The sequence below is a fragment of the Triturus cristatus genome, chromosome 6 (genome assembly GCF_964204655.1).
Source record: "Triturus cristatus chromosome 6, aTriCri1.1, whole genome shotgun sequence".
Taxonomy (NCBI): Eukaryota; Metazoa; Chordata; class Amphibia; order Caudata; family Salamandridae; genus Triturus; species Triturus cristatus.
Window position 1 is genome coordinate 555,550,157 of NC_140589.1, and position 13,610 is coordinate 555,563,766.

The following is a 13,610-nucleotide window of genomic DNA, read 5'->3' on the forward strand; positions in this document are numbered from 1 at the left end:
GGATCATGACACACAGTACACCGTTTTGGAATTCTGAGGGGTACAGGACCTGTGCATGACTGCCCAGACACATTTACTGCCAGTCCCAATGCATTGATGCACATGGTACATAGGGGAGAGTAACATAGTTCACACAACATGCAAGGACTAAGATCAAAAGGTAAGGGCTGGTACATATGACACTTAGGACTTCATCATATTGGGGAGGGGGGGTGGAAATGTGAACCACTCAAATGAACTACTTAATGAGTGTTACTAAACTTTGTCTTGTTTGTACTGGTGTAACAGGACACCCCTTTAGGCACAAGTGGCATTTTAACATGGATGACACTAACTCTGCATTTGTTAGTAGATTGTGATTGGACAAACGTTAGGAAAACATGTGTTCCACAACTCTATCTCCCACCAATAGTGTACCTGTAGCCTCACTGTACATGTCTCAGATGTGCAATCAGGAGGTATAGTGAAAGCTTTACAAAAATTACCTGTCAACAGACCTGTCTGAGTCGAGAGACAGTCATTAGTGACAGACACACTTTGGCACTGTTGGTCAATTTAAAAAAGTATCAGGTATGGGCATTTACCTTCCTCCCACCATCCCTCATTTTAGCCAATTAACAGCTAATAAGGTAGGTAGGGTTACTTAATACTGTGTCTGGGATCATCAAAGTATCAGCTGGACAACAGGAACATGACTATTTAAGCACTTTTCCTAACACAGTCAGGCCTTATTCCCAGTAGGCTGAGGCTGACTATCCCAAGTGTACCTCCCAATTCTACCACTCCTAACCAATACTTGAGCCTCTGCCCATTCCATATGTGCACATACAGATAAGTTGCACTCTGAAGGTGTGTGTGAGTTGTGTATATATCAAAGCAAAACCAGTTTGGGCTGGAGTGTTCCCATGAGACACAGGGTCAGGCTGATTTGCATATGGCCATGTCTGAACTGGGGTGGCGGAGTGAGCTAAAGAATGATGATAGATTAAAGCCAGATCAGTTGACTTGGGGTGAGTGCTTGCATTGTTCAACACTCCATCCATCATCCCCTTTGGTTTTGCTTTGTTCGCCCTATATTGGCAGGGTATGCCCAGACATAGGTCCCTTGCTCACTTTGCCACTGGATTCAAGCTAGCCTGGCTGATGACAGATGATTAGCCAGAAACCGGTCCCAGGATGCTTGTTTCTGGTCCAGGGAAGACATGGCTTGGCAGTTCAGGCTGGACTGTTCCCATGAGGCACAGGGTAGACTGATTTGCATATGGCCATGTCTGAACTGGGGTGGCGGAGTGAGCTAAAGAATGATAATGGATTAAACCCAGATCAGTTGAGTGGGGGTGTGTGCTTGCATTGTTTAATACTCCGTCCATCATCCCCTTTGGTTTTGCTTTGTTCGCCCTAAATTGGCAGGGTATGCCCAGACATGGGTCCCTTGCTCACTTTGCCACTGGATTCAAGCTAGCCTGGCTGATGACGGATGATTAGCCAGAAACCGGTCCCAGGATGCTTGTTTCTGGTCCAGGTAAGACATGGCTTGGCAGTTAAGGCTGGACTGTTCCCATGAGGCACAGGGTCAGACTGATTTGCATATGGCCATGTCTGAACTGGGGTGGCGGAGTGAGCTAAAGAATGATGATGGATTAAACTCAGATCAGTTGACTGGGGTTGAGTGCTTGCATTGTTCAACACTCCGTCCATCATCCTTTTTGGTTTTGCTTTGTTCGCCCTAAGTTGGCAGGGTATGCCCAGACGTGGGTCCCTTGCTCACTTTGCCACTGGATTCAAGCTAGCCTGGCTGATGACGGCTGATTAGCCAGAAAACGGTCCCAGGATGCTTGTTTCCGGTCCATGGAAGACATGGCTTGGCAGTTCGGGTAGGACTGTTCCCATGAGGCACAGGGTCAGACCGATTTGCATATGGCCATGTCTGAACTGGGGTGGCGGAGTGAGCTAAAGAATGATGATGGATTAAACCCAGATCAGTTGACTGGGGGTGAGTGCTTGCATTGTTCAACACTCCGTCCATCATCCCCTTTGGTTTTGAGTTGTTTATATATTCCTGTGAACAAGTCTAATATGGGCTGAGTGTACAGTGGAACTGAATATTTGGCAAACATCATACTAGATTGCTTATTACAGCATACAGACCTGCTGTATGGTGAGATGCCTGTACATACCAATGCACATATGCTATGATGTGTGTATCCAAGTCAATGTAGCCACCATTAGCTATAGTTATGCATCAAGCTATACCAGTGACAGATATGGAATTAACCTACTTCACACATTCCAGTGGGGGCATCCTCTCCACAATGTCCTGGAGCCCATAGGCCTTCACATGTGTGCCCCATGCATGGGCCATGTAATCTATGCAACTAGTATAATGCTTACACTCAGAGACACAATGTTGCCAATGAGTACAGAAGGTAAGCAGTCAAGCAGAGTGCAAAGAGCATTCAAGACAATTACCGGTGCCTCTGGTAAGCCATAGAGCCTGCCATAGAGGGAAAGGACCTTGTCCCCCAAGGTTTCCAGCTTCTCTGAAGTAAAGAGGTGGGCCCTCTCCCCTACAACCTGTGTCATAACTGTTTTCAGAGATCACAAACAGCAGCAGGTGATGGAAAGGGGAAGCAATAAGCAGTGTCTGGTGGCAAAAGAAAACTTTCCAATAACGCACGGTATACATAGGCCGCATTGGTGGACATCAGTGCTCACAACCACAAACATTGGTCAGTGGCGTTCACATTTTTTAACTGCAGCCTCTGGCTGTGACCGGTGGGGCTGACCACGCATAACGCATGGTTCAAATCATCTGGCGGTCCCCGAAGAAGGCTGTTCAATTGGTGATGTCTGATATCCACAAAAGCGTCCACCTGTGTCGGTGGACACATCACTTTAACTACAGCGACCTCATTTTACAAAGATAGCCAATGGCTGTGACTGCCGCAGATGTACCCGCCTGCCAAGTGGTTTAGAACTACCATCGGTCGGAGATTTTGTAAGTCATATTGGTCAGATAAGGCCTCCACCATGACAGTCCTCTTTACCACATTCAATGTATACCTGACAGTGAGTCTCCCAAACAACATTTCAATTAATACATGTCACCTTATGTATGACAATATTCCCAGTCCTATTCCACTGATCACACGTCAGTGTTGTACGCGAGTGTGCCTCAGCACACGATTACTGTGGAGCTAAGTACCCCAGAGGTGAAGGTGGTATTGTGTGCAATGCAGACTCCATAAAATGATGGTACCCTGCAAATGAGGTGAGTAAATATGATGTTCCCTGTGCTCTTACAGACTCATGTGTTGTCCAGATTTGGGCAGATAGGTGGAATTGTGATAATGGCAGTACATCCTATCCATCAGTATGTCCCACATATAAATCTGGTCTGTGTATGGAATGCCTAATGCTGTGTGCCAGCTGTGCCAGGCTGCCACACAACAGTGCTCACTGTGGCTATATGGTAATCCTCACAATAGCAGACGTCTCTCCCACTTTCCTCATACTAGAACTTTGTATGTATGTTCACTGTCATGCATACATGCTGCTTGCTGCTCACAAAGTACCACTATTAAGTCACATGACTGTTGGCTGTATCTTGGTCTGTGTGAGTGTGGACTCTGTGACCACCATCAATAATTGTTTCCATTCCACATATAGGAACCCTGGCAGAGGGAGAAGACGGAGTGCTCCAGTATTCCGGCCTTTTCAAGACAAAATGACAATGGAAGACAGAGATGTAATGAGGAAGTTTTGTCTCAATAGGCAGACTAAAGAGGATCTATGTGTTCAGTTGGAGCCTCATTTACATCCTCGTTGGACCTATCCCACAACTCTGACACCAACAGTCAACTTGATGGGCACACTGGACTTCTTGGTTACTGGTTAATTTCAGTACATGGTGGGTATATCTTGTGGAATGTCCCAACTGATGTTTAATATGGTGCTACAAGATGTGCTGTCAGCATTGATGAAACACATGGAAGTTCTGCCTGTTCCTATACACTTTTCATTGGCTTGCGGTAGGCCTATTCCCACCGCAAGCCCATGAAAAGTGTATAGGAACAGGAAGAACTTCAATTCCATCAATGTGGAAGTGGCATGTCTAGTGGATTTGTACGTTTCACATGTCTGTGCCAAATTCCCAGGATCGGGCCATGACTACTACGTAATGCAAAACAGCACCATACTACAGTTGATCTTATGACTGCAACCGGAGATGGCCTGGCTTGTTGGTGAGTGAGATGTGTCCAATCTTTGTGTGTGTGATGTATTATGGCATCTTCAGTACATGTCCTAAATGCACCTCTGTGTGTCTCCAATCTAGGTGACTCAACATATCCCACCAACCATGGTTGTTGGCCCCACTAAGGATTCCAACAACGCCAAGAGAAGTTCATTTCAATGAGGCCTATGGTAGAACACAGCACCCAGTGAAGTGGGTTTTTTGGCACCTGAAGGCCATATTCCGATGTCTGGACAAGTCTGGAGGAGCCCTCCTCTACTGACCCTGGAAGATGTGTAAGATCACAGTTGCCTGCTGTATGCCCCACAACCTTGCATTACGCAGGAACATCCCTCTGATCGTAGATGACAGAGACCAACTGGACCCCCTGGAAGCAGATCTTGAAATGAGCAGTGATGATCATAGTGGCAAACAGGAAGGAGTTGACATGCCTTGACAGCTCATCAACAACTTCTTTCCTTGAGTGTAAGTATGCTGTCAGATGTCATGACTGTGACAGTTACTATGGTTGTGCAGCTGTGGGAGAGTAGTTGATGTTGGACTGGTGTATACAGTTGTGGGTGACTCTGTGCTGGTCTGTCAGTGGAGGAGCACTTCACAAATGCACACGATGCTGATTTGTGTAGTTTTATTTTCTCAATGTACCATGTACTGCAGATGTAGAGTGAGATTGTTGTCCTTTGTGTGATTTACCTACCTGTTATCTGACATTTTTGCCTGTTGTAGGTAGCTTCGCCCTTTCATCGTCATTTGAACATTCCAGGGTAGTGACATCAGCAGGTGTGAGAGGCACTTATGCAGTACAAATTGGACATGGGATTTACCTGGGAATGTCTGGCACAGACATTTGGTGTACAACACTGGTAGCAAGGCAGCTTGCACAGCCTTAGGATGATAAGTTGCTATTACACCATAGGATTTCTGCCCTGTCGTGTTGTGTGGTTTTATATCCAAAACATATTTGTCTATCTTCCCATTGGCCATGTACTCACTGTTTATGAGCTGGATGTAGGTGTCATCATTGTATGCCACAGAACTTGTTGGACACCACTGGCAAATGTTTGTGACATTCCATCAGATGCTGCTACACTTGTTTGGACTGTACCCATGCTCAGTTAATGTGTTGATCCCCTGTTGTGGTACATAGTTATTTATGAAGTGGGATTCTTATTATGGGTTAGTCAATTTCGCGGTAGCTGATTCCCTGACACAGTAGGGATGTTGGCATTATTTGGTGTATTCTCTCCTAACCTGCTTTTGAGGTCTGGCCATGACAATTTTGGTTACTGACAATGATCATTTCACAGATGTGTCAATTTACTCTGTGGACAACATAATGACCACCTAAGGTTTAAGCACTGTAATAAAGATGTGTTTAGACTGGACACTTCTATGTGTGTGTTGGATGACATGTTTGGTATACTCATGTGGACATTTCACAAATTTGACAAGTCCATGCATACAACATTTGGCTCAAATCACATTTGGTGATACACAAGGTGTTGACTTCATTGTTTGACAGAAGTGAATGATCCAACAAGAGCAACTCGATGTGTGAAAAGTACATTTATTGAAGTACGTTTTGTGAATTATTTACCGTACATTGGCACTGCAATGGTGAAAACACAGGGGTAAAGTTGTGAGTGATGGTGGATCAAATCATTTTAGTTGTAGCCACATTGTCTGAAGTCCAAAGTCCTACAAACGTTTTCCATCAGAGCTGAAATGCGGACGGGAATAGTCAACAAAATCAATATGTTGCACTCAAAGGAGACACCAGGAGCAACTTTTCTTCCTGGGTTGGGTTGGTGCTTTGCCACCCAAATGTCCTGCATTTTTTTAGATGTCCTGGCTTACGTTTGCAGGGGGTATACACTGCTGCAGACTCTGAGGTGTCTGAGAACTCATCCTCTGATGGGGCCTCCATTCCTGTGGCAGCCTCTGATGTTGATTACCCAGATGTAGGTTGGCCACAGGAATGAGTAGATGTAGGGGAAAAGCCCTGCAGAGGATGATGTGGATGTCCTTCAACACCCCAATGAGCTACCCCATATTGTCAATCAATCAAAGCTTATTTGGGCAAGGTTTCGGCCATTAAGTCACTATGGGTATCTAAACGCTGGTCTATCAACCGAACCAGCTGTTTCATTTATCAGAGTTCCTCGAGTACCTGGCCCATGGTCCTTGGTTGCCCTCATGTGCCCCAATGACGCAGGCAATGTTGGCCTGGGCTTCAGTGGGAGCAGTGGCCTCACTTTGCTGTTCCAGAGTGACCCTCCCACCACCCCTGACCCCACAGCCTTGTGGCCTTGGCTCAGGCTGCACCCTCCCACTGTCCCCTCCATCCTCAGTGAGAGTGGTGTTCATGCTCACTTACAGAGCTGGGATTGGAGTGTAGCTGATGTTGGTGCTGGAGCTAGGTCCACAGGTTGTTGGGGCAGTGGTCAGCTGAGGTATTGTTGCTGAGATGGGAAGTGTGGTCGACGACACAGTGAGACTCACTGGTTCTGTCTGCCCAGGCTGTCCAGAAGGGCCAGTTGGGTCCTCCACATCTGTCTCTGCAGGAGCTTCAGCATCACTGGAGTCTTGACCCTGGGGTAGAGCTGGAATCTGGTCATCATCTTGTGTCTCAGCAGATGTACATTATCCATCATAGGTGTAAGTCTAGTATGTACATTCCACATCCTTTGTTACACAATTAGTAGAGGCATGTAGATGACAAAAGGGCTGGAGGTAGACAATATGGACTACAGCTATTGTGTTTGACAGATTAAATATGTTTAACTTCCATTACATGAAGTGTGTGTGGCATTATCATTAGGTGAAGTGCTCCACTTCCTGTTGACAATAGGGATGGACATGGAATCCCCTAATAACTTAATGAAAGACCATTGTAGATGTCATATGGGCATTGTTAAGATCAAACTCCTAAGTGTACCCAATAATTGCCTGTTGACGTATGTGTTGTAAATTTTGTATTGGTTATTATGTGTGATGTGCGTTGCCAATGGTTCACCCGCCATGTAGATTGTGTACCTTCACACATTGGTGACATTTCTGATACACACTTCATTGACTGTATGTCCTGTTGTTATTCTTTCAATTGTTGAGGACCTGGTGCATTTCAGACTGAATAGGAGGACATGTGACTGGGCAGAGCTTTGTCTGTAATGTGTGGAGGCAATTGGACATGGAGATCAGTTTTGGATTGGCTTCCAAGTGGCTATGGGGAAATGAGAGGAGTACATCTTGTTAGGTGCTCAGAAAACACGGCCTGATAGTAATTGCAGTACTGACTCCCTCTCCCAGCCCACACTTGAGGATTGGCTACCTACTTGTGAGGTGAAGCTGAGTAGGGACATGGCTGCCAAGTAGCTATGGGTAAAGGAGAGGAGTACATGTTGTTAGGTGCTCAGGCAATAGGCCCTGGTGGTAGTTATAATCTTGTCAGTCACAATTTGAAAACTCTGGCAAAACTGCATTGTGTAACAGATTGGTCGGCAAAATGCTTTTGCGTTGGCGCATACTGTTGTACATTTGCACAATATATGGGCCCTGTGATGATAATTTGATGGGAAAACCCTTTCAGATAACATTCCCACGGGTGGGATGTGATGGAGGATGACAATTTGATGTGGTGGGCGATAGCAAAGATGAGTTAAGTGCAAACTGTACACTGATATTTTGTGCCAGTTGGTGAAGTAGTACTTACCAGTATCCAGTCCCCCCAGTATTCTAGTCAAGCCCTCTTTGTGCAGGATGGAACGCACCTTCTCCTTCCAGACTGTGAGGTCTAATGGTGGCAGGTGAACTGTGAGTGTGCTGGTGATGGTGATACAAAATGGATATTGACGAGAAGAGAAAGAAACAGTGTGTTAACAAATGAGTGTGGAGTATATGTGTGGGGTGAAGTGGAGTAGTGATGGCTGCCTTCTCTCTCTCTCTCTCTCTCTCTCTCTTTCTTTCTCTCTCTCCAAGGAAGTAGAGTGTGGGGATGCACTGCAGTATAGTGGTAAAGGATCCGTGTCAGGGATGGGGTGTCTATTATACTTTGAAATGTAGGCGTGTCCTCCTGAAAAATGAACATCATCTGTGTCATTTGTTTTGCTACTTTCTATGAACAAAGTTGAGATGTTTGGCAGTAGCAGTAGCGCGGCCATCGATCTCCATGGTGCGACCGCAGATTCTCACGGCAAGTGCATTAGTCTCATCATAATCTAATCAGCAGTTGGACTGCAGTTGGACCGCAGTGCTGTCAGCGTTAGAATCCCTATCGGAAATGTTTCCAGACGCTGCAGACCATGTGGAAAGCTTTCCTTCACAGTAGTCAGACACCCGGTCTGAGGGGCATCGTGAACAGCCCCTAAGTGCAAAGGTAAAATTTTGATCGGCCCTAATCACACATCATATCCGTCCCGCGCTACATCGTGGTCGGGCTGAAAGTTGACTTTTTTCCCGTAGTTTTGTATAGCGTAGACTTGACCTAAAGGTATCAGGTATCAGAGCGCATTACATGAGCACCAGTTGCATTACACAAGGACATGTTCATTTTTTTAGGCAGGGGGAGATTAAGTGATTTGCCCAGAATCACAGGATGTTGAGCGTCATTGCCGAGACTCGAACCCGGTTCCCCAGAGTAGAGATTGGCCGCCCTAGCCGTTAAACTAAATCCTATCGTCAAGCGTAACCAGATGTCACCGGTTGGCTCTTTATGCTTTTAAGCACCATAAAGCACATTTTTACATTCAATCTTTAAGCATTCATATATCTGTTGTCCTGCATTGGATTTTTGTCATTTTGGTGTCATTTTAACAATAAAAATATTTCCTATTTTTGGTGCCAGATTTTTATTGTGTGTTGTTTCTTACCTATTTACTGTTTTGGTGATATTAAATACTTTACTCATCTGCAACCTACATCAAGGTACCTAGGGTTGAGTAAGGAATCTTTTATTGAGGCTTGACTAGACCTTATTTGTGATTGTGGTGTTATAATTAGCTGCAGGTACCTACCTGCACCTACTAATAAACCACGATCCAACAATACAAAATTGTCTTCTTACTGGGAACCAAGTACCCAACTGTAGCATTTCACTATATGAGGATGGAAAAGAAGAGCAATCCAAGGCCTACTCAGGGGAGGTGGTATTGTCCAGTAACCTTGGATGGCTGGTAAGCGTCATCAATCAACAAATTATTGTCGCATCAGTGCTTTTTTGTTTAAAAAGGGAAAGTATTTTTAATGCACACAAATTACTAAATACTATGGATTAAGTAACAAATATGTATATCAGGCAGATGTAAATAGCTTTAGTGACACCCTCATATCATGATATTCCCCTAGTGGGCCCTGGAACTTATAATCACAATAACCCGTACCTAAGCAAGAAAATAACATAATATAAGGTGTTGTCATTATCAATACCTGTAATAAATAATGGGGTCACATGGTATGCCTCAGAACCTGGATCAGTTATACTTTATAAGTAACAATTGATCTTTTGAACCAGTTTCAAAACAAGTTACTTTCCTTGGAAGAGGCTGAAAATGTGTCATAACACAAGAATCAATCATCAAAGAACATCCAGTTATTTTAGTATGTAATTAACACATATATACCAATTAAATATATATAGACAGGTATTTCACATCATTTGTAAAAAATGTATGTAGGCGCAGTGCTTGTGAGTTTTAAAAGTAGTGAAAATTAGATGAACAACTCAATATATATACATTTCAATGCTTGGCGGTATCAAATTATTGTCAATGGAGAATCCAAACTTTTTTACAATTTTCATTTCCTACACACATAAAGACCATAAATGGTTGGACACAGCATAGCATATATACTCAATGCGTCAATGTTTCCATCCGTATAAATAATTATTTTAATAGAAGGGTTTTCATCAGGGCAGATATTATGTGCTATATTCTGTAAGACAAGTACAAGCAAATTAAGCCTACAGTTTGTGTGAAATAGTACATTGGCAGCAACTAAGGAACATTTCCTCACCTCTTGCCAATGGACAAAATACCAGTGATTATGTTGGCAAATGTAGCAAAATAGATCTCTTGTGAAAAACAAAAATGCTTGAACTGGAATAGTTACCCAATACCCCAAAATTCAGAAATGTGAGCAGTAAAATTCATGATTTCTTTCCATACTCACTACTTGAATTGCAATTGTTCAGGGGTCCCAAGATCCCCTTCAAAATATGTAACTACAATGGATCATCAGGAATGTGCCCGATGCGGAGTTAAAATGAAACTATATCTTCGTTGTGCCGTTGGCCGGCACGTTGCTTCTAAAACTAGCAGCCATGGCAGAGCAATTGAATAATGATAAACTATGGCAATACCTTTCAACTACTACTGCCTGCCAACATGGGATGCAGTGTAGTACAAGAAACAGGCGAGTGGCCAAGAAGCAATGAGTGTGAGAAACACTTGCGGCCTCACAAAAAACAGTGACAAAGCCAAACAAATTAGTAAATTAGGGCACCGCACAAGCAGCCTCAGGTCCTCGAGAAATACAAATATAGGCAAAGTCAAAAAATTGGTAAATAGAAAAGAGTTGAAAGGAAACATTTGCCCACTAGTCCTGGAACTTTAGGTATATGTGCATATGTGATCAAGAAAAATGCCATCACTCATAGTTCAAGGCAGCCACCTCCTAGAGGGCTGCCCCATTGCCCAATGTTGTATGCTGTAGTGGCAGAAACAAAATGTGGATGACAATATAACAGACCAATGGATGAACAAGGATGACTTAAATCTCCTCTTTTTATTGACATATAGTTTTTTATGGCATTTTGAATACATCAGGCTGTCAAGCCAGCTAATGATGTCTCTAGGCCAGCTCTAAAAGGGGAATTGTAAAGCAAACCCAGCTGTACTAGGCAGGTCCTGCTGCTTAACATTTACATCCAGGGTTCATGACGATCGTATGCTTACAAGAGAGTCCAGAAGCACATCTTCTGATGCTGTTTGGTAATTTAAATATTACGCACTGTTTTCAAGTTATTGAAAATTAGCAAAACCTGTTTTTCAGTGTCAGCTTTTACAGGAGGGGGCGGTGGAACGCTACATGGGGACATGGAGCGCTGACTGTCGTGTTTTATGGCTCATCAAAACTTCTCAAGGTGTTGAGCTCACCCTGGGGACTGCAGTGTTGCTTTTTACAAGTGGTGCAGTACGTAAATTCAGCAGTTAGGCATTGCCAACAGCAGTTGGTTGGGGGATCTTGACAATCTGATACTTTAGCTAATGTATACATGACAAATGGATGTGGTGGGCGATAGCAAAGATGAGTTATGTGCAAATTGTACATTGATATTTTGTGCAAGTTGGTGAAGTATTACTTACCAGTATCCAGTCCCCCCCAGTATTGTAGTCAAGCCCTCATTGTGCAGGATGGCACGCACCTTCTCCTTCCAGACTGTGAGGTCTATTGGTGGCCAGGTGAAATGTGAGTGTGCTGGTGAGGGTGATGCAAAATGGATATTGACGAGAAGAGAAAGAAACTGTGTGTGAACAAATGAGTGTGGAATATATGTGTGGGGTGATGTGGAGTAGTGATGGCTGCCTTCTCTCTCTCTCTCTCTCTCTCTCTCTCTCTCTTTCTCTCTCTCAAAGGAAGTAGAGTGTGGGAATGCACTGTAGTATAGTGGTAAAGGATCCTGGTCAGGGATGGGGTGTCTATTATGCACTGAAATGTAGGCATGTCCACCTGAGAAATGACCATCAGCTGTGTCTTTTTTTTTTGCTGCTTCCTATAAACAAAGTTGAGATGTTTGGCAGTAGCAGTAGCACGGCCATCGATCTCCGTGGTGTGACCGCAGCTTCTGACGGCTAGTACATTCGTCTCATCATAATCTGATCAGCAGTTGGACTGAAGTTGGACTGCAGTGCTGTCAGTGTTAGAATCCCTATCGGGAATGTTTCCAGATGCTGCAGACCATGTGGAAACAGGAGCGGCCCGTGGAGGGAGTTTGGTGGGCAGTGAGGCGGGGCGGGGGAGGGGCAGGGTGGGGAAATGTAAACTCCGGAATATGGATGAACGGAGGTAAGTACTCATTTAAATTAATAAAACAAATTTCGTTGCGCGCGCTGCATCGCAAAATGCGATGCTGCGCGCGCAAAGGAATTCGTTTTATTCATTTGTTTGCACCAAGCCAAAGTTAAAAATAGAAATATAATGTAGTAAAGTAAGTAAACTACAGTTACATGTTGCTAAAGAAAAAGTAAAACATTAATTAATTCAAGAAAATAATTTACCTGCCATGGATGAACTGTACGTTTCATTCCTGATCCCTCCATGATCCTTCCTTGGTCAGAAACATTGAGCATTGTATGCAAAGCATATGCTGCAGCGTACACAGCAGCATAAATGCTGTAGGTGAGTCTGAAACTATCTACATCATAAAGTGACATTTCTAAGTTTTTAAGTTTTTCAATTTGAACGCAGCTAGATTCATTGTGCACCACTTCATTAATGCTGTCATCTCTGCAGTCCATTTCAAAATACCAGATTTTTTTAATGAAGACATTGCCTGGCTGTTTTGAGGGTATGGCATTTTGGAGATACTCTTTTAACCCAGGAATCCCTCCTTTACGAACGGACAGCACTATGGAGCCATTCAGTGGATGCAGCAGATTTATAAGACCTTTGTTGGTGAGAATTGTTGTGCTGGCTCCAGTAATCCAAATTTTACCAGACACATTCTTCCACTCTTCGTTCCCCACGAGCATTAGAAAATAGGGGATTGTGCTGTATAGGATTATGACATTTGCTGAGTGACTATTGATGTCTTCAAAGGCCTTCCTGACGTCCACATCAAGGTTGGGTTGAGTGATAACTGAAGTGTACTCAATGCAGATACTTCTCCTGCTAAAAAGAACTCTCAGGTCTTCACTCGCCCTCTGGCTGCTGTCATCCTCAGATACGATCATTCCAACCCAGTTCCAGCCAAAGTGCTGCAGAACTTCAACAATGGCTTCTGCCTGGGAGTGTTCATCAGGAACTGTGCGGTACAGGGATGGAAACTGGACCCTATCACTGAAGATAGAATCCAGGGCGCCATAGCTGATCTGCAAGAATAAAACACAATACAAAGCTATTATAATAACCGTTGTCTTACATTCTCATTCAGAACAGAAGGACCGGCACATTTTCATAAGATCTTAATGAATCCTTATTGCTCGAGTCACTTTGGAAGTACTTAGAATATAAAATCATTCCATTTACAGTCACAAAAATACTTTAAACCCTATCAATTCACATGAAAAATACTATCAATGTGGAAATATAAGTTTCATGATTAAACATAAGTGGAAGCTCATGTCAATGTAAACAC

At 43.8% G+C, this 13,610-nt stretch overlaps 1 protein-coding gene across 1 annotated transcript in view; it reads right to left on the reverse strand.

Annotated features, from left to right (window-relative positions):
- LOC146817390 (vomeronasal type-2 receptor 26-like) overlaps positions 1-13,610 on the reverse strand; it is a 953,476-nt gene that overhangs the window by 647,904 nt on the left and 291,962 nt on the right. The window contains exon 2 of the mRNA XM_085609206.1: positions 12,532-13,344. Within this exon, the coding sequence (XP_085465332.1) occupies positions 12,532-13,344 (813 nt within the window). The remainder of the gene's footprint in view (positions 1-12,531; positions 13,345-13,610) is intronic.